The 22,494-nt window shown below is 40.2% G+C and overlaps 1 protein-coding gene across 18 annotated transcripts in view; it reads left to right on the forward strand.

Moving 5' to 3' along the window:
* The window catches only part of LOC114659130 (calcium-activated chloride channel regulator 1-like), a 257,992-nt gene that overhangs the window by 58,723 nt on the left and 176,775 nt on the right, over nucleotides 1-22,494 (forward strand). Inside the window, exons 1-3 of one of the 18 annotated variants that reach the window (XM_028811392.2) lie at nucleotides 12,558-12,755; nucleotides 14,517-14,660; nucleotides 18,425-18,575. The exons of 15 other annotated variants lie outside the window; for them this stretch is intronic. In XM_028811392.2, the coding sequence (XP_028667225.1) occupies nucleotides 12,597-12,755; nucleotides 14,517-14,660; nucleotides 18,425-18,575 (454 nt within the window). In that variant the 5' untranslated portion in view covers nucleotides 12,558-12,596. Of the gene's footprint in view, nucleotides 1-12,557; nucleotides 12,756-14,516; nucleotides 14,661-18,424; nucleotides 18,576-22,494 lie in introns of those variants that run through there. 2 more of the 18 variants (XM_051933066.1, XM_051933065.1) reach the window with 2 other exon arrangements.

Raw genomic sequence — 22,494 nt, forward strand, 5'->3', positions numbered from 1 at the left:
TACAGACTTTGAGCAAGTGATGTTTTAATGAATGGACTGATGTTATACACGGTGGATTAACGATACTCAGATTGTGAAATGCAGAACAGTATGATTGTGGAGGAAACCATGTTGTGAGTGACTGAATGTGTTAAACCAATGCTTTGTGTATTTGAAAGTGTATTCGTTCAAGCAATTGCTGAAAATATGTCAGTCAGTCATCATCCAACCAACCAACCATTATCCAACCCGCTATATCCTAACACATGATCACAGGGTCTGCTGGAGCCAATCCCAGCCAGCACAGGGCACAAGGCAGGAAACAAACCCCGGGAAAGGTGCCAGCCCACTGCAGGGCACACACACACACACACCAAGCACACACTAGGGACAGTTTAGGATCGCCAATGCACCTAACCTGCATGTCTTTGGATGGTGGGAGGAAACCGGAGCATCCGGAGGAAACCCACGCAGACAAGGGGAGAACATGCAAACTCCACGCAGGGAGGACCCGGGAAGCAAACCCAGGTCTCCTAACTGCGAGGCAGCAGCGCTACCACTGGGCCACCGTGCTGCCCTAAAAATATGTTGTGCACACAAATTTTTAAAATGTTGGATATAAATTTCCAGAGCTCTAATCTAATTTGGGTTGAAATGAATATTGAGTATGTGTAATATTTGATAAAATGAAAACGTCTCCACTTTTGCTTATAAAAAATGTTTATGAATGTGCAAAATATCTTTCCTTCAAACCCTGACCAAGTTTTAAGGAAAATGATCTTTTGATAAGTATAAAATACAAGGGAGACAATTTCTTTCAATTTTTTTCCCTTTATTTGCTTTCTTGTTCCTAATGTGTTTTTGCAGATGTGTATTTTGAGAACTATTACAATGGAGCGTGTGGTGGCACAGTGGTTAGCGCTCTTGCCCGGCAATGGGAAGTGAAGGTTCAAGCTTGTGGATAGCGCTTTGAGTACTGAGAAAAGCGCTATATAAATGTAATGAATTATTATTATTTATTATATGTATTCCGTGTTGAGTTGGTATATTCTCTGAGACTGCGTAGGTTTTTCTAGGAATGGTTTCTTGCTGTGGGATAGTGCCACATGGTTTCCCAGTGGTTGGATTTGTCCTTGTTGTTGCAGAATCAGATCACCATGGAAGATTCTTCCTTGTTGTCGCTGACTTGGTTTGCCAACAGACTTTCCTTGATCTGGAGATGAGCTCCATATAGAACTGACCTGGATGGTGTTGTGCTCACTATTTGATGAAAATAACACTAGCTTGTGTCATGTGAGTTTGTTTGGTGTTTGTTTGTACTGATCGGAAAATATAAACATAAAAGGCAAGGAGTGTGTAAATGCGTTGAACAGTGAATACTTACAAAAAATAAATAAATAAACAAAAACAAATGCAACCTTGAGTGAGTTTAAATGTGTTAAAGACAGTATGTTGTGTTAAAGGAGTCCCTGTGAGTGTATTAAAACAAGTTTAAGTGTGTTTGAGAATGTCCGTGTCAAAACAGTATGTGAAAATATGTGGTGCTGTTTGAAAACGATGCAAAGATTGATAAAAATGTGTGCAAGATTGAAAACATGTTAATGCTTGTTTGAATTAAAAAAGCTCTTAATTCTACCTGAAAAAAACGTGAAAAAGTGGGGTAAAAGGCCTTCAGATTAGACATAATACTGTATATCCACCCCTGTCTTTTTGAATACTGGCCAGGCTCAAACAGAAGGAAGATTGTTTAATAATTTTAAAGAGTAAATTCAAAGTAAAAGGAGACATATTCTTTAAAACAGTAAGGAAGCTGAAGATAACCACTGGCTTCTGGTCGAGCTGGTATTCCATACTAAGATATGCTTTGCAAAAAAGGGGGGATAACTAACAGAAAGGTAGTCTGTGCTTTTTTCTACAGAGTCAACGCACTGGAAAAGATGCAAGAAACAACAATAAAAAAAAGTGTGCATGAACAACTAGTCTTAACAGAAGGTAATGGTTAAAAGAAATTAATGTTATAAAGTATAGATAATTTTTTATATCTTGGAATATTTTGTTACTTTAAAGTACTGTGGTGTTAACTGACAATCAATTTCCATATTCAATATGCAGTGGTGAAATGTACTAACTAACCTGAAGGCATTTTAACATGTAAATAGATTTTAAATTATAAGGCATTTGAATGCATATCATATATCGAAATTTAACTTAAAATAGAAAATGTTAAAAATCTGAACAAGGATCAGTCCAAAGCTTTTCTAGAAGTCAACAAAAACATTTTAACATTGTTCTAAAATAAACACACAGGGCCTCTGCTTAGCTTTCCGATGTTTTCTTAAATGTGGGGGGATGCCTCTCATAGGTCATAGGCTGAGAAGGGGAGCGCTATTGAGATTGATATGAAACATAAATGTACGGAGCGCACTATACCTGTATCCTTGATTGTGTCTAATGTTTTTTATATAATTTATTAAATTAAATTGTAATTTTTTTTTTGATATAATTTCCTACACTGAAGTAAATTATATTGAACAATTTGAGTTAAGGTTGTGTTATTACTGTGAATCGACAATAATAAACTTGAAAGTTTCCATAAAGCCTGAACACTTACAGATAAGACTGAAGATGTGATGCAACCATTCTAGGTAGAAATGTTAAAACTAATTTTGGCCAAAGTGATTGTACCAGATTATTAGCAACACACATTGTTCATCTTTTGTCATATCAATCAGACTGTTCTGACATTTTTCTGCAAAGTTTTTAATATGGTTAATTCTGACAGCTAATTAAAAAGCATTCATTAAACACATCAGATTGCCCTCGTACACTGCATAAACTTTACAATAATACACCACTTGCATTTTATACCTTTACAGATGATCACCATCTTCATTTTTATTGTTTATGCACATTTTTCACATTGTTCTCATATTATTTCATGTTGTTTATTTGCAAAGGGTGCCAGCAAAAATAAGATTAGTCTATCAGCTGCATAGTTCTAAATTAATAGACTGAGGTTAGCATGCACCACAATGGGTAAAGGTGCTACTGCACAGCTCCAGATCCCTAGGCTTTATTCCTGGTTGTTTAGATAGAGTGTGTTTATTCTTCCCATGTCTGCCTATGTTTTCTTTATCCTCTGTGGTTTCCTCCCACATCCCAAAGACATGCATTTTAATTAATGGGGAAATTGAACCTAGCCATGAGTGTGCCTGCAAGTTTTTAGCACTCAAGATGAGCAAAGTGACTGTGCATTTTGGCATCTGGTGTATCCATGCCATAATTTTTTTTATATGTGTGCAGAATTTCTAACATAAATATTAACTTACCTAATAATATTTAAGATGCTGAGAAATTAATTCACACTTTTGGTTTTAGTCCACTAGATTACTGTAATGCACATCTAACAGGCCTATTAAGAAAGACATCAGTCAGTCAATCAGTCATTACCCAACCCGCTATATCCTAACACAGGGTCATGGGGGTCTGCTGGAGCCAATCCCAGCCAGCACAGGGCACAAGGCAGGAATGAATCCTGGGCAGGGTGCCATCGTTCGGCTACAATTAGTTCAGAATGCAGCAGCAGATATCTTAACCAGAAAAAGATAATCTGACTACATCTCTACAGTTTTTAGCATTGTTATACTGGCTACCCGTGTCTTTTAGAATTGACCTTGAAATACTACTAATAGTACATTAAGCTTTAAATAATATTGCTCCTTCCTAAGTTGGAGAGCCTGTCCAGCTACATTCCAAGTCATAACCTCAGATCCTCTAATAATTGTCTGCTTATAATTCCAAAAGCACTGTTTTTGTACTCCCAAAAGAATACAAATCCATAGAATTATCATATTCTTCAGGGATTTGCAGTTATTACTAATTTCTGCTTTTCTCTACCCTGTCACCTAATGTTTCAGGGGAGCATACAGTTTTGACAGGCTGTCTCTGTTGTGTCTTACAACATTCTACCTTATATAAAATTGAGAAACGCTGTGTGATAACTGCTTTCTATGTTTTTCTATTTATTGTAACTTGTTGCATTAGCAAGAGAACTTATATCAATGCGCATACACACACATAATGGTTAACAGTATACATACACCACAGAAAAGTAGAACCATTAACACAATATACATAACAGTCTTCTCCTCTTGTCTGGGTTAGGGTCTTCCATCCAACCCTACTAACATGCCAGCCCATCCATTCTGGTGTGTTATATTAACCACCTGGCTGACACAGGGAATGGGGTTCATCCCAAGCATTGATGCCACTCCATACATGCCATCCTTCACAAGTCCAAAGCCAAGCACTAAATTTTTGATGCACACTTTATTAGACTGGAGAAGACAACAGAAATTCAGTCTTTGGTTGCAAGATTCTTAACACTCTGATTTTCTTTTGTTTTACTTCTTGAAAAGTAAAATACAATTAGCAAAATCTATCTACCCATCCATCCATTATTTGAACCTAGTTAATCCATATTCTCTAAGGAAAGCATCCTGGCTGGCAGTGGTACCAACCTCAAACAGACAAACTTGGTCTCTGAAAATGTTCAGATACCTAAGAAATATTGAGTTCTTTACCTTGCTTAATGCACAATAATGTAATAATAAAGCACTGTCAGCTGAAAGTCTGATAATGTCATCAGTGCCTAATACCGTAAGCACCAGTATATGAGTAAAAAAATTAAAAACAAACAGCAAACAGCTCCCATGCAACCAACTGGACAGCACACAATATTATTCTAATTCTGATTCACCTGATAAGACATTCACCTTCTCCAATGTTGGTTTCCGTTTTTGTCCATACCTTCTCACCCTCATCAGCCTTTGATGAATAAACAAATGAATATCCTGATGAATGGATAAATTTGATATGTTTGTACTAATGGCTTCTATAGTGTTTGACTGTTGTGCAGTCATAATGCTCATGCCAGTAATATACAATCACCTGTATCTAACATCTGCGGTGGGTTGGCACCCTGCCCGGGATTGGTTCCTGCCTTGTGCCCTGTGTTGGCTGGGATTGGCTCCAGCAGACCCCCGTGACCCTGTAGTTAGGAATATAGCGGGTTGGAAAATGGATGGATGTATCTAACATAATAAAATTCTGTAATAAAGCAGCTCACTCTCTAGCCTTGTTCTTACTTCTTTTACAGTATTCTTAACCAAATTATAATTTGTTCCTTCATTTTCCTCAATGCAAAACTGAAATTGTCAGTATGGACATAAATGCATCTCTGCGGTATCTTGAAACAGCGTTATATTTTGATGTATTGCCTCCTTTCTCTTACCACCCCCAGCTACTCCTTCTGTCACTCCTCATCATGAAGATGAGCTAAAAACAACCAACTGGCTGATCTGCATTTTGGGTAGTCTACTTTTACAGCAGCCTTCTTTGAATCTCTTTTCACTGTGCAGCTGTTTGGTACTAGCCTTGTCTGTTACAGAACATCTGGATTTGATTTAAACAGCCATTTCCTGCCCAGTAAGGCGGAGTGGTGACTCTGAGGCTAGGGATCTGTGCCGGCAATTGGGAGATTGCCAGTTTGAATCCCGCAAATGCCAGAAGTGACTCTACTCTGTTAGGCCCTTGAGCAAGGCCCTTAACCTGCAATTGCTTCATCCTGGGTATGACATTAACCTGCATCCAGAGCAGGCCCTCCAACTTGCAGGGAAAACGTGGGGGTAGGTGGGAGGTGTGGCACTCCAGCCACCATAAGAAAACCTCACACTGTTCCAGTGTGGTGCTGAGGTGTCGCCCATTGCACAGCTGGACTCAGGTATCTGGGTGGTTCGTTGTATGGTCATTTGACCTCTGAAGAACATGTAAAGTCCATGAAGGATAGACAGAAGCAAATGGACACTGCATCTCTGTCATAGTACACAGTTAAACAGCATTTTACATTATCCTCTTCTGCAAAGACTTTACTTCATTTCATGTAAGTAACAGCAGTCAAGGAAATCAGACAACTGACAAATGAACTGGTGAGTAGTGCACCCAAACTATTGCAGGAGGTGAACACCCATTTCACTTGCATTCAATTCAATTCACTTTATTTTTGCATAGTTCAAGGTCAACTTGTAAAAAGTGAGAAAGCAATCTGCAACTCTGTAAATGAGACAACTACAAGTTTAGACCCCTTATTTGCCCTGGCGGAGGGTACAGTGGATTGACAGTTGTATCCACATTTTATATATTAAGAAATCCTTACAGGTTGAAAGTAGAACTCTGCCAATGATATTTCTAGTGTCCTTACATTAGAATGCAATAAATTATCCAATTTGAGAACTTCAATGCTGTGCCATTGTTAGTCATGTTACATATCAACCTTTTGGCCTCTTCTGACTTAGATCTCTGTCCCACATTGGTATGGTTTGCAGTCAGCCTGAAGCCACTTCAATGAGAATACAGACCTCCAAATTTGAGCTCATTTTTCTTTTTGCAGTAAGATTTTTTTTGTGATTGTAAAGGAGGATAGGAGCAGCAAACCAAAATAGAAAAGAAGATTAATTTACTTCGGTCTTATCTATAAGAAATAGTAGGGATGGCTGTCAGACTGGCACATGATTTGGTGAAATGGTGACATTACTGCAGACATTGCACTAGAACATATTTATTTAAATAGGAGTTCACCTTGGATGAAGCTTTGTTTTACCTCGCCTAGTGAGCTTAAGGCATTGCTCACAAATGTGAATTCACAAGTACACATGTTCAAAATGAACTGCCTCTGTGGGGTCAAGAACTTATACCTACTACTACTGTTCTGGCCTGGCAAGAGTCATTTGTGGCAGTCTGGCCATCTGAGTGAATCGGTCTTTATTTAATTTAGTGGTATACAATACAGGGAGCTTTGCAGTCCTTGCTACAAGTAGAAAACCTACACAGCATCTGCCTCCTGTGGTAAATCTATCAGACCAAATCTTGAGTTCCTCGGGAAGGAGACCCAGGGCAGACCCATAACATCTGGGAGGGAGAAGAAGGAGAAGGATACAAGGAAGGCTGTACTGAGCCTTTGACCTTCATCCTGAGAAACACATGCAAAATGAAAGAGCAAATACTCCCTACTTCCATACTTCTTTAACTACCTAGATTTGATACTACTATAATGTGCATGCAATCCACTGTTCAAATTTGTATTGCAGTGTTTCACTCTGAAAGCTGTTTTATATAACTTAGAATACTGTATCTAATGGACTGTACAGACTGCACAACTTTCCTCCTGGTGTAAGTGCTTGGCCGCAGCTTTAGATTCCTCAGGATCCTATGACATACTGATTAAGTGCATACACCGAATAGCATGTAGGTAATAAGTTGTGGCATGACTGCTTCATTATCCATTAATTCTACACTCTTTATCTGGCTTAAGATTGTGGCAGCTTTGGATGTAAAGTAAGAACTCACTCTGAATTGGATGCCATTCAGTTACAAAGCCAACTCTCCCCCTGTGTGGTTTTTATTCCAGAGTTGCACTGTTGTGTGTCACAGCATCAAACCACTTGACTGTCTCAAAATCTTTATGTTTCTGTACATTGCCTCTGGTTTCTTTCCACAGTTGAAATTAACAAAACAAAGATGACTGCCAATTTCAAACTTCTTTGAGAAAAAGTGATTTAAAAAAATGGAAAACTGGATGGTGTATAAAAGCTTGGCAGTCTTCTGCTCTGGACTTCAGATCACAATAGCACAAGACATGTTCTGGTGAGTTGTAGCCGCAACACGTGATGTTAAACAATATAATAAAAGACTAAACAAGAGAAGGTGGCATCATCGTTGTCCTTTTCAATTACTGTACAGAAAACAAAGAGCCTTATTTTTTTCCCAGAATTCTAGATGAAAGGGTTTGATTGTAGAATGGTAAGCCTTTCGGCTTTCTCTTGCTATGCTGCAGCCTTCAGAACGGCCATTCACTTGTCTTACTTTCGATGGCTCCAGCTTTATCAGAGGAAGTTCTTGCCAGTTGATTTTCCATATATTTTTGTAAATACGCGATTTTCAGTTAGTTTCTCTATAAGAAATAGCTCTACTGATGAGAAAGCAAATATTTGACAGGATAACAATACTAAAACCTAAACTATATTTGGCAGGTTAGAGCTTGAAGACTAAATGGTATTTAATGGTTACTGGCAGGATATCAACCCACAACAAGATGTTTTGTTTCCTCTGAGTTTAAAGACTGTCATTTTTTTCCTCAGCACATCTGTTCATTTACTGAAACTCATGTGAGGAGCTGGAGCCTAACGCAGCACGAGGCACAAACCATTTGTAGTCGTAATCCACATTAACATGGATATAATTGGAAAAACATCTTTTTATTTGTTTTGGCCTTTTTGTTCTATACTGAAATGTCGTTTTCAAACTAATACTGTCCAATGTGTGCAAACTTTAAAATGTTGAGTCTCATGTAGCTGTGTGGATGGGGATAAAAGCAGCTTTTTGAAAATGATTGTATATGATTGTCATGCGATCAGGCACTGACTTCTTTTGATAATTCCCTGGTCTCATTGTTACTTGGTGGATTGTCTGTTCCCAACACCACTGCAAGAGCCGACTGGTCCTGTGCCTTGAAACACTCACATATGTCCTGTATTTATTCCAGCTGGACTCCCAGTGTGTATTTTCCAAGACTTTGGCAATCTTAAATTTTCTTGGAATCTTTAAAAGCAGTTGCATTTCATCGCCTACCCAGACAATGAATTTGGTTTTCTTTTTCCTTTACTCTGTTGGCATGTTTATCTACTTTGGGTTTGCTATGAAAATAAATGGTGCAATGCTGAATTCTCAGCATGCTTTGAAGCGACTCTTCCCTTTCACAGGCCTCATAGTGTAGCCTGCTGTGCAGTATATGTAGGATTTCTCATCTCTCATAACTTATTCTCGCAGCTTCTGTCATTTTACATGACTGGTTTTTACCTCATTCACTCCAAGTTAATTTGCTTTTATGTAACTGACTTCACTCCCACATCTTTGACCAAGATAAAGTAGATGAAAGTATCTCTGTGTTATTGTGAAATCCATCTACCGTACTTCCATTCTACTTCTGATTTCTCCTGCATTCTCAAAGATGTTGTGAACATCATCATTTGATTGCTGAACACTTGACGCTTGACAACTCTTAGGGTGACCATTGGTGTGTCCTTGTGTGTGTTTCTGTATGTGCTCTTCAATAGACCACCACCCTATCTGGGTTTTTGGTTAATTCCATCAGGATAGTTTTCTTGAGCTCAGATACATTAATTAAATTACCAAAGAAAATAAGGATGATGGACTGAATGGTTTTCTTTCATTTGTAAAACTTATGTAAATGAATGGATGAATGGATTTATCTTAATGAAAACAATCAATTATAATGTATTTCCCAAGAATCAGATGTACCATATATGTTATTATTTTAGAAAGAAAAGGTTCCAGGTCTGTTTTCCGATATGAGGTTTTTAGCTCCTCAGAAATAAGTTCTTTTAAATTGCAGCATTTTAATTAACCTGGATTTATATAATTAGAAATTAAAAAGGTGTTATCCCCCACCAGCATGCAATATGACAGTTTACAAGTTACATGAGAGCGAAGATAAACTTAGCTTTTGTTTAATATCGGCTTACGCTGCATAAATAACGGGGGGAACACAGCGCAGTACTCAGTCCAAGGGTGGGGGCCTTGCGTATGGAGTTTGCAGTCATCGTCACAACACAGGAAGGATTTCTCAGACCAATTCGACGTAGTCTCCAGTAGTCCGGCTGTCGAGTCTCCCAATGGCTGGCAATCCTCCAAAATGTTTTATACAGTTTTCTCCATGTGCAAGCCCCCAGATGGCACAGAGCCCTTTCCAAACAAGGATAGAAGATTTTAGCTGACATCAAACAGTATAGGTTCAAATAACACTCAGTTCTCTTTCAGCCTGACGACGCATTCCTCCAGCTGTCCCTGTCTGTCTTATCCTAATATTTGGCCCAGCAATTCTGAATGCTGTGCTAAATCTGGCTCAGCTCTGCATGCTTACAGTAAAGAAATGAAAAATGCATTTATACAGTCTAAACAGATATTGTGACAATAATCTCAATATTATAAAAAGATTTATATAACAAGGTCAAACTTATTTCTTGTAAATTATGACAAGAATGACAAACTACTTATTTGAAGCTGCCATTTACAATACCATTAATGTAGCAGAAGAAGCAGATCAAAATTCATGTTTGAGATTCTTACTGTAGCATCCTGTCTAAAAAGTACAAGCCATGCTCTCTTCATTGGAAAATGAGTTTGCTCATAGACTTCTGAAAAGATCAGCATGTATTGAGAGAAAGCATAATGGAAGGCTTTCTCAGAAAACATATGATATGCTTATTTTTCTAACTGGGTCAGTATCATAAATTAACAAAGCAAATTTTTCTATAGGTCATATCCATCTGCAGAACAACAGCATTCTTCAAGCTCTGCATAAGAGCATTTGAAGGCTTCCATGTTAGATGCAGTCATTAAAAGAAACATGCTTGTCTGATTAATGCCTAACTACTGCATGTCATTATTTAATCCAGTCTTTCATTAGTAAAAACATTGTTAGCTCCTCATTCTCACATCTTTCCGTTTTATTTTTCCTATTGTCCTTGTATGAGTTTTGACCTGTAATAGATCTGCTGGGTTAAAAAGGACATCTTCATTCATACGCCTGAGCTATGGCCAGGATAAGATTACTGCAGGCTCAAGAAATCATCTGGGATTTTGTGAATGAGAGAGTCTAACCCAGGACCCTGAACTGGATAAAAGAATCATAAACTGAATTGTGTGAGATTTGCCAGTCGGAAACCACATCTTTATCAAAAGCACACGTTTATTAATCATAATAAACACAGTTCAAATTCAGTCCTTTCTCTCTCAGTCCTTGGCCGCCTTTCTCCACCTGGGAGCTTTGTCCTACTCCTACTCCCGACTCTGGCTCTCCGAATGCTGGAAGGCAGCGCCTTTTATTCCTGTCCGGATGTGCTCCAGGTATCTAATTACGTCCTTCCGGCAGCACTTCCTGGTGTGGCGGAAGTGCTGCCCTTTGCCCTGGAAGCACTCCGGGAGTCCCTGGCAGGTTCCTCCACCATATTACCAAGTGTGGCGGAAGTAACTTTTTCCGAGTCCTATGAGGCTTGAGGCGCCCCCTGGCGGTGGCCACGGGTCCCAACAGGCCAGAAGCTCTTTGTTCTTCTCCTGTGGCCTCTCCTGCTCCAGGGCGGTTGCCCCCTCGTGGCTCGGAAGCTATTCCTGCCATCTTCCAGTCCTTTTAGGCATCCCGGCCAGGTAATAACCCCGGCAATCTGCCACAATTGATATATCATTAGTAAAGACATAATCATAGTTCTCACTAGCATTGAAAATATTTACTAGTTTGTATTACATGTTAGATGAATCCATCCCAGCCTCTTCATGCACTGAGGAAACAGTGCTAACCTATATGCCAAATTACCACCTGTTCTAATAGTTTTAATCGGCAATTTAAGAAAATGTAACAGATTGTACCAAGGCCTCGTGATTATGTTGAATAATTCCCATTGTCCCAGTGTCCACTTATACTTAATAGGTTACAATAACTATTTCTGGACTTTTTAAATTTTGTGTAGGAGCCCTGTAGTCTGACACATGGAAATGTGGGTCCTATCTGCACATTAAAGCAGATAATGCAAGGCTAGTATAAAATATGTTAATGTCAGTAAATTAATAAGTAGTAGTAGTGTCACTGCTCCAGTGTCCTATGACACGTGTTTGGGGGGCTTCATGAGTGTCAGATTTGGTAGACAGCTTTCACAAATTCAACATATACAGTTATCTATCAAAAACAGTCTAGTAAAAACAGTCCCAGCTCTCTACAATTTTCCATTTGGAAATAGCAAGCAGGCACGGTGGCGCAGTGGGTAGCGCTGCTGCCTCGCAGTTGAGAGACCTGGGGACCTGGGTTCGCTTCCCGGGTCCTCCCTGCGTGGAGTTTGCATGTTCTCCCCGTGTCTGCGTGGGTTTCCTCCGGGCGCTCCGGTTTCCTCCCACAGTCCAAAGACGTGCAGGTTAGGTGGATTGGCGATTCTAAATTGGCCCTAGTGTGTGCTTGGTGTGTGGGTGTGTTTGTGTGTGTCCTGCGGTGGGTTGGCACCCTGCCCGGGATTGGTTCCTGCCTTGTGCCCTGTGTTGGCTGGGATTGGCTCCAGCAGACCTCCGTGACCCTGTGTTCGGATTCAGCGGGTTGGAAAATGGATGGATGGATGGATGAAATAACAAGCACAGAACACTGGTGGACAATAAAACTCATCATGGCATTATAACATCCACACACAAGCTACTTATGCTTTAAGATGTGTGATGAAATAGAAATTGTTTCCTGCTCCACTTTCCTCTAAAAACATCCACGATTGCACAACTGGGAATCTCCAACCAAAAAGAAAAAATTGGGACCAAAGGATTTAAAGACACACAGGCACCAGCCATTGCTATAACTGCTGCAGTGTTGAAATTTGTGGTTGTTGTGAATTCCCCTTTAAATCTCATTGGGTGAATGTTTGCTTCATGTGTAGGAGGAGTCAGGCACACTTTAGGGTCTTTACTTCAGGAGTCCTGCACAGAAACAGCAAACCTCTTTGTGGAACAGCATGGGCACAACTAACTACTTGGTTTTCTTCTCTTTATTTATACTTTTGCCTCACTTAACCAGTTCAAAGATAGAACTGGTCGACAATGGATACAGAAACATAGTGATTGCAATCCATAAAGCTGTGCCTGAAAATCCTCAGCTCATTGATAAAATCAAGGTAAGCCTTAAGCATGCTAGGGTCGTGAACTCTGCTTATATTCTATTATAGATGTACTGTTAGTATTATGAAATCTTAGGTGGGCTTTACACTGCCAGTGTCATGGTTATTTTTTAAAGAAGACTTTTGTTTATAAAGTTATTGATTTTCCTAATAAAAGAAAACAACATGCACAAGCAGAAAATAGTGAAAGAATTGGGTAGGCTCTACATTTTGACAACTTTGCAGAAAGGAAGATGTTTGTAGTTTGAAGGAATCAAGCTTTTTTAGCGTTTTTGGGATTACCTTTGGTCTTTTTTTTTAAATTCCTTTAAATGAATGGATTTAGTATTATGGGTGATACAGTAGTTAGCAATACTACCTCAAAGCTTCAGTCAAGGCACTACCCACGTGATGGTTGCATGTTCTCTCCAAGTTTTCTCTCCCATATCCCCAAAGACATAGAGGTTACATTAATCAGCCATTCTAAATTGACCCCATTTGAGTGTGAGTCTGAAGGGTGTGCAAAAGTGAGAATTGTGATGGGCTGATGCCCTATCCAGAGTTGTTTCTGACCACTTCCCGTGCTACCTGGATAGGATGCACCTCTCATGGCCCTGAATTTGATTCAATAAGATTCGAGAGAGATCTGAATGGATGATGGACTGGCAACCAGGTTTGGTTCCTTCCTGCCTTGTGCTTAATGCTGCTGGAAACCTGTGAGCCTGAACTAGATTAAATGGGTTAATGGATGGGTTTTTTATGGTAAGGTATTGTCTACAGTATAATGAAATTGCAGCAATGTAAGGTTTCTGTGATGGTGAATGAAACATTTAGGAAGCCAGGCATGTTTAAAGAAAGTTAGCAAATCTGAGAGTTTGCTGTCCCATCAGTACCAATGGATTAGAGATCTTGGGTGTGGTGAGTGGTGCTTATATCAACTGTACCACCCATGCCAGGCTCATTAAATCTGCATGTAAACAAAAGCTCAGGTGTCATGTTTCAGGGGAGTGTGTTCATTCTTAAATGTTTAACGAGAGTGCAGCATTAATTATGATTGGGGTTTTCTGAGAAATATTTTGAGCACGTGTTGTGGGGTTTCTGCTCTTTGTGCACTGCTATGCCCTCCAGCCTTTCCTTGTGATCCACATTCTCACTACACTGAAATTGATCAAACAAAGGTTTATTTAATTTGTATGTGTGTGTGTGTGTGCAGGCATAAAACCTCATCCTGTTGTGGGAACAAGCTCAATCAGCAGAGCAAAGTGCTGTGTGTTGTGAATCTTCAGCACTGCTCCTCTTTCACAAGCAGTAGACACTGCAGCCTCTTTCATATTGTTTTCCTTGTTTTCTCACATTATTCATAGTATCCTTTAAATTCTTTTTTATCATTATCGTTTGAATCTATAAATATCATTGTATTCCTCACTTTTAAAACAACAGTGATTCTTAAAATGAACTGTGAATTTCTGTGTTGGGCTGCTAAGCTCACACTTAATGAGAAAATGAGGAGCCTAGAAGATCTCAGAGCAAAACCACTACTCCAAATCAAGTTGTTCTTGTTGGTGAAAGGGTTCAACTTCCCACTTAGGAGTGGACCCATGGGGCTGACCCAGGATGAACTGAAGGGAGTATATCTGCCAAGTGGCATTGAAATGACCATGAATTTCCAAAGGGAAACAGAAGACTTTTGCACAGGATAAGATTGTCTGGTTAGTTACCAGTTTATAACTTCCATGGGCCCTCACTGTGATAACATTTTAATTGTCTTTACTTTTTTAGGAAATGTTAAAAGAAGCATCCAACTACCTACATGTTGCAACAAAGTTCAGAGTCTTTTTTAAAGATGTGAAAATATTATTACCCGACACCTGGACAAAAAAGCCTGATTTGTATAAGAAAGCAACTACTGAAACCTACAGCCGGGTAAGAACAGGGAATTGTAAAGAAAGGTGTGGTGTAGATAAGCTTGATAGCAGCTGAGGATAACTAGGATGTGATCTAGAATTCTAAAACATTGAAAATGTTATCTTCTCCTGTTGTTTCACACAGAATTTTAAGGGAGCTAAATTGTTAGCCATGTTGGTCACGTACAAGCTTTTTTTTAATGAGTTCTGCCTTGATGTTCCTCAGCTTATAAGCTTATAAAAACCCTTTTTATTGTTTTTATTGTATGTTCCAGTAACTCAGCAACAGATTGTTTGGAAAACAATAACTCTTTTACTTGAGCAGTCGTAGACATGTACAACAACTTCTGGAAGCACACCAATTCCTACTACCACTTCCTGTATGTAAATTAATTAAGACATCACTATTAGCTCTCAAGTTCATAGATCAACGTCAACTATTATTACACCCTTTATAGTCACTAACAGCAGTGAATGACCTCCTGTTATCTTTTCACACCCAATATGATGTCAATAAACTGTATGCTTTAAATTCCTGTCTGCTAAGCCATGTGGGTGGTCTACATCTTAAAATCTGAAGCACCCCAAGAATCTCACCTCTCATGTCTCTTAACCCTCAACCCTAACCTCTTTCTGCAGTCAGTGAGCCTCCACCTTATCTCCCATCCCAAAAAAAAGGCTCTATCAACTCTATTCTGTGAGGTAGTCTTAAATCCGCTTTTGGATTCACATCTGTGGTAACGGCGGCCCTTCTAAAACTCCATAGAGGCTTGGATATGCTTTACAATGAGAAACACTTTACTCACACACACTCACATTATAATGATGAGCTAATTAATTTTCAAATACTTGGAAACTAATGTAAATCATAATGTTACAATCAATGAAAATAAATGCCCCACACAACTCTTAATTACTGGAGTTTCAGTAGTTTACCTGAATTGGTGCTCTGTAGCAAATGGTACAGTTATCTAGATCATGGAGCACAACTTAAAACATTGAAAAACTGCTTTCCTTTTAAATGATTTTGCATCATTTGATCTATGTTCTTTTCTGGCCTGTTTCGCAAACTTTCCCACTTGTAGAAAATGAAAAATTAGAATGATTTAGACGAGAACAGGCCATTCAGTCTAACAAGTCTGCCAGTCCCATCAACTTAATTCCTCCAAAATAATATCAAGTCTAGATCTGAAGGTTCCTAAAGTCCTACTGCCTAGCAAACTACTTTGTAACGTATTCCATGTGTCTGTGGTTCACTGTGTGAGGAAAAACTTTTTAATTATTGTACAATCATTTACTCTTAACAAATTTCCAACTGTATTCCTGTGATCTTGTTATGATCAGTATTTACTTTAGCTACTGCTTTCTGCAATAAAAAACAAACCTTTAGGGGACAAATTTGTATTTTAATTAACTCTCACACAGCAGTAGCACAACAAACTCTTCCCTTCTTCATCCAGTTCAACTCATAAGGATGATGCCAGCATATCTCATAGATTTGTAGGCTCTTTACTTTTCGCTATGCTCCTTTGTAAAGCAGCTCCTTCCTTTAATCCTTCCTTCTGTCACTCATCCCTTAAGAAACCTTCTGTACAGATCTGTAATCCTACTCTGGAGCTGTACCACGTCGGGAGTGCCAGGTGGGTGCATAAATACGCCCAATCTCTCAAGATGGGTGATGTGTATCTGTAATTTTTATGAAGAAAACTTGACAGTTACTTGACTGCATACAACTGGCCACTATTCAGAGCATTTATTCTTCTAGTGGTGGTGGGTAAGGTGCCTGAATGGGTGCTACCTACTGACATGTCATTCACCCTTCGAGAGTTAATTTGTTATTTGGGAACAGACAAAGACAATTGCAAAGGAGTGACTGCAACGAATGGCTTATCTGATCTGAATCCAGGCAAGGAATCTTTTGTTGAATATCTAGAAATGGGTCATAAATAATTTGACTACTTTTGGCATTCAACCAACTAAAAATCTCCACACTCCAACACAAAATGTTTAATATCAATCATTTTATTTCTCTTGACCTATTAAAAGTCATTTCTTCCTCCCTGATTAACATAAGGGGATATTATTTTATAAAAAGCTTTCTAAGCAAAAAACAAAATGGTTCAAGTTAGTAATATATATAATCATCCACAAGGTTAAGCCTGGCTCTGGTTATTGAACTGGGAACTCTAGTAGTAATGGAAACAGAATAATTGCATGGTCCTTCCAGGATGTTCTGCCAACTTCTGTGACCTTCAGTGAACTGCCTGCAGTCTGCTGCAGTTTCAGAGTTATGTAAATTGTACAGACAAGTCTCTTAAATTACCCATAGACCTCCATGAGTGTCCCTAACCTGCACAAACTTCCTGCTGGCCTACAGTAGCATGTCTGGAACAATCAACATCTGCAGAGGGAGCAAAAGAAGCTGTGATGCATTCTGAGTTCTCAAATTATTTAAAAGTGTCTTCCGTCGTGCTCCTCTTACATTTTTTGCAAGGAGACAAAACAAACTGTGGCAATAAATTATAACATGTTTGAAAGGAGGGAGCCTGAAGCTGAAACCCCTTCATACAAAAGTTAATAATTGATATTGTAGTTATTTTAAGATAGGACTGAGCTGTCAACTGTTGAATGGATTAATTCAGAAAACTCATAAATTCTACATACTACAGGTGTTCAGGGAATGCTTAACTCATGCCTATTGTTTCCAGTCCTTTTGTGAATTTCATGGAATTTCATGGAATATAGTACCGCTGAAGCATTATGTGTATCCAGTTTTGGAGTTTCTCTAATATTTGCAGGAGATGTTGTCCTTTTTAGCCGATCTGGCTGTAACCTCAAGCTTGCATCGGACAAACTTTCAACTGGGAATAGAATCACTACTCACAGATCTGAGGTTACGGTGCTTTCCAAGAATCCATTGTTTTGTTCTTTCTGGTAAAAGAGACAAGAAGGCTCACTTGTAGACATTTAAGTGACCCAATGTGTGTTTTACAAGTAAAGGTGCATAGGACTGTGAGGCTGATCAGGGGATTGCTACATGAGTAGCAGCACCATGTACATAGGCCTTCATGGTCATGGTGACAGGGAATTCAACTCACAATGACGAAACTGTATTTCTCTTTTCACACCTACAGTATGCGTTTTAGCTTAGGGGAATAAGTGAAAGAAAGAGATTACAGGTTCATTTGGATAAATTGACTTACTCTCTGCAAGAAGGTGAAGAGCTCAATTTTTAAGGAGGACTTTGAAGTGAAGACCATGCTCCTCTATACTAAGAGGAGCCAGTAGTGATAGTTTGGGCATCTGGTGATGGCAACCACTGGATGTCTCTCACTGGCAGTGTACCATGCACATCCCACTGGGAAAATACCTTCTGCAAACCTAGGAAATGCTTTCATGAAAGTTCCTTATATTTCCTTAGGAGAGGACTGGAGACTGTGGTTGAGATAGAAAAACATGGTCTGGACTGTTCATCCTATTTTAGCCATTGCCATAAGCAAAAGAAGTGGAAAGAAATATGAGAAATAAAGGTAACACATCAATACTATAGGAGCGCAAACTATAAAAGTGAGAACAGGCAACCCAATATATTATAAATTTTATCTCATTTTACCGTAAGAGGTTAAATTTAGCAGGGTGTAAAGATATCCCTAAATCTTCTCTAGCTTCCTTTCCCCAAAAATAAATCAGAGTATAAAACATATTTGACTGTGCACATCTAATTTTAAACTGCCAAAATCTTATTCAGCTTTTTATTGTCTTTTCCCCCCAATGATATTTAAGGCTAACATCATCATTGCTGGACAGAAAATTACAAAAGGAGATGAGCCTTACACATTACAATATGGAGGATGTGGCAAAGAAGGACAGTATATTCACTTCACACCAAATTACTTAATGAATGACACATTTATTAAAGGTTATGGACCAAGAGGTATGTGGGTTCTCTTATTTTTATCTAAACTATGTTTTGTTGCTTTATTGTGGCAAGCCAAATTAACATTAGGAGATATTGATGAAATTATTCTAGAAATATTAAATTGAAGTTTACATGTTTAGATAACTGAAATTAATCTTGAGTTGTGTAATGGCTTGGTTAATAGGACTGTTGATTCAAAGCAAATAGGGTCTAATGGAGAAGTGCTATACATTATCAATGAATCTATTAATTTTTTACATACAAAATTTCTCATTTAAATATTTACCAATGTTGTTTCTTGTCCTAGAGTGTGTATATAAACATAGGAAACTTCAGTTTCTGTATTACATCTTGCCTGAAGAAGGGGCCTGAGTTGCCTCGAAAGCTTGCATATTGTAATCTTTCTAGTTAGCCAATAAAAGGTGTCATTTTGCTTGGCTTTTCTCTACAAGTTTTTACTGTAAGCTAAAGCAGAGGCAAACTGCAAAGTCTAGAGCACTGAAAAGTTAATCACTGTTGTTGAACAATCATTAATAGCAAATTATAAATACCACTGCTTATCAATTAAGCCGAGAAAAACTTAAATATTGAATTAATAAAATTAGCTTTAAGAATTTATCAATACAATTTTATACTAGAGAGAATAAAAGTAACAGATTAATATATTATATATGCAATTATTAAAGAGGTGGTTGAGACGTAACTATCAGGCTAAAACTTCCTTGAAGTAACAGAAACCACTTAAAAAACTGCACAATTGCAGCATGCTTCATTCAGTATAGGAAGTATGTCTCAGGATCGCCTGCACCCCACCTTTATTCCTTAGCATTACTGAAGCATGAATTCACAAACCCATGGCTCTTCCCTTAATAATGCATCCAACTTAGAAAGCATTTTAAGATGGAGAATCTTTTATCTGTGGCACCTTTGCAAGAGAGCCACCTCTTTCAACCCTCGCAAACATATTCAGGTTTTAATACCTGGAAAAGATTTGGGATTAAAATGCTCAGAGATCTTTATATAGACAACATATATGCACCCTTTGAACAATTACGTTCCAAATTCAACCTCCCAGCTACACATTTCTTTCACTATCTTCAAATTAGAAACTTTGTTAAACAGAAACTGCCCGATTTTCCTCACCTCGTACCCTCCACCATGCTGGAAAAAATACTTCTCAGTTTCGAGGAATTAGACACCATTTCCGCATTATATAAAATCTTATTAGAGTCCCTACCTTTCAAAGACCCAAGAGGACATTGGGAAAAAGATCTCTTAATCAATATATCAGAAAAGGAGTGGAAGGTAGCAATACAGAGAATTCACTCGAGCTCCATATGCGCAAAGCATAGAATTATTCAACTCAAAATTATATATCGAGATCATCTGTCTTGCTTAAAACTGTCCAAAATGTTTCCAAGGCAAGATTCAACCTGCGAACGCTGCAACCAAGCTCCTGCCTCACTGGGTCACATGTTTTGGGCCTGCACCAAATTAACATAATTTTGGACCAAAACTTTTAAGTGACTTTCAGACAGCCTTGGTGTCACAATCCCTCCTAACCCATTAACAGCTCTGTTCAGTGTTCTTCCAGATGGACTTGAAGTGGAGAAGGACAAGCAAACTGTCATTGTATTCACTACACTTTTGGCATGCAAACTTATTTTGTTAAATTGGAAGAATCCTAATTCTCCTCTGATAAGTCAGTGGGAAACCGATGTTTTATATTATTTGAAATTGGAAAAAATCAAATTCTCAGTTAGAGGATCTGTACAGAATTTTTTCAAAACCTGGCAGGATCTAATCAATAATATTTTAGAATAAGAGAAATAATTATTACCGCATTTATTTCCCTTCTCCATTTTTTTATTTACCTATATATATTTCTTCCTTTCTTTTGTTTATTTTTGCCCTATTAAAAAGCCTTAAGCAATTCTCTTTTGGCTAAGCTCTCCTTCTCAAGGGTGGGGTCTGATTTGTCTTCAGTTCTTTTTTGTTATAAATTAATCAATATGTATGGAATGATTACAATAAAATTAATAAAAAATAAAATAAAATAATGCATCCTTCTATGATGAATGAAAACTTTGGACGGCGTTTTCCCTTGCCCGGACGCGGGTCACCGGGGCCCCACTCTGGAGCCAGGCCTGGAGGTGGGGCTCGATGGCGAGCGCCTGGTGGCCGGGCCTGCACCCATGGGGCTCGGCCGGGCACAGCCCGAAGAGGCAACGTGGGTCCCCCTTCCCATGGGCTCACCACCTATGGGAGGGGCCAAGGAGGTCGGGTGCAGTGTCAGTTGGGTGGTGGCCGAAGGCGGGGACCTTGGCGGTCCGATCCTCGGCTACAGAAGCTGGCTCTTGGGACGTGGAATGTCACCTCTCTGAAGGGGAAGGAGCCTGAGCTAGTGCGCGAAGTTGAGAGGTTCCGGCTAGATATAGTCGGACTCACCTCGACGCACAGCTTGGACTCTGGAACCAATCTCCTTGAGAGGGGCTGGACTCTGTACCACTCTGGAGTTGCCCCCGGTGAGAGGCGCCAAGCAGGTGTGGGTATACTTATTGCCCCCCGACTTGGAGCCTGTACATTGGGGTTTACCCTGGTGGACGAGAGGGTAGCCTCCCTTCGCCTTCGGGTGGGGGGACGGGTCCTAACTGTTGTTTGTGCGTATGCACCGAACAGCAGTTCAGAGTACCCACCCTTTTTGGAGTCCCTGCAGGGGTTGCTAGAGGGCATACCTTCTGGGGACTCCCTCGTTCTGCTGGGAGACTTCAATGCTCATGTGGGCAATGACAGTGAGACCTGGAAGGGCGTGATTGGGAGGAATGGCCCCCCCGATCTGAACCCGAGCGGTGTTTTGTTATTGGACTTCTGTGCTCGTCACAGATTGTCCATAACGAACACCATGTTCAAGCATAGGGGTGTTCATATGTGCACTTGGCACCAGGACACCCTATGCCTCAGTTCGATGATCGACTTTGTAGTCGTGTCGTCGGACTTGCGGCCACATGTCTTGGACACTCGGGTGAAGAGAGGGGCGGAGCTGTCAACTGATCACCACCTGGTGGTGAGTTGGCTTCGATGGTGGGGGAGGATGCCGGTCAGGCGTGGTAGGCCCAAACGTGTTGTGAGGGTCTGCTGGGAACGTCTGGCAGAGCCCCCTGTCAGAAGTAGCTTCAACTCCCACCTCCGGCAGAACTTCGACCACATCCCGAGGGAGGTGGGGGACATTGAGTCCGAATGGGCCATGTTCCGTGCCTCTATTGTTGAGGCGGCTGACCGGAGCTGTGGCCGTAGGGTGGTCGGTGCCTGTCGTGGCGGCAATCCCCGAACCCGTTGGTGGACACCGGCGGTTAAGGATGCCGTCAAGCTGAAGAAGGAGTCCTACAGGACCCTTTTGTCCTGTGGGACCCTGGAGGCAGCTGATAGGTACCGGCAGGCCAAGCGGAATGCAGCTTTGGTGGTTGCTGAGGCAAAAACTCGGGCGTGGGAGGAGTTTGGGGAGGCCATGGAGAACGACTTTCGGACGGCTTCGAGGAGATTCTGGTCCACCATCCGGCGTCTCAGGAAGGGGAAGCAGTGCAGTGTCAACACTGTATATGGTGGGGATGGTGCGCTGCTGACCTCGACTCGGGGCGTTGTGGGTCAGTGGGGGGAGTACTTCGAAGACCTCCTCAATCCCATTAACATGCCTTCCAATGAGGAAGCAGAGCCTGGGGACTCAGAGGTGGGCTCCCCCATCTCTGGGACTGAGGTCACCGAGGTGGTCAAAAAACTCCTTGGTGGCAGGGCCCCGGGGGTGGATGAGATACGCCCGGAGTTCCTCAAGGCTCTGGATGTTGTAGGACTGTCTTGGTTGACACGCCTTTGCAACATCGCATGGACATCAGGGACAGTGCCTCTGGATTGGCAGACTGGGGTGGTAGTCCCCCTCTTT

This window comes from Erpetoichthys calabaricus, chromosome 10 (genome assembly GCF_900747795.2).
Source record: "Erpetoichthys calabaricus chromosome 10, fErpCal1.3, whole genome shotgun sequence".
Classification (NCBI taxonomy): domain Eukaryota; kingdom Metazoa; phylum Chordata; class Cladistia; order Polypteriformes; family Polypteridae; genus Erpetoichthys; species Erpetoichthys calabaricus.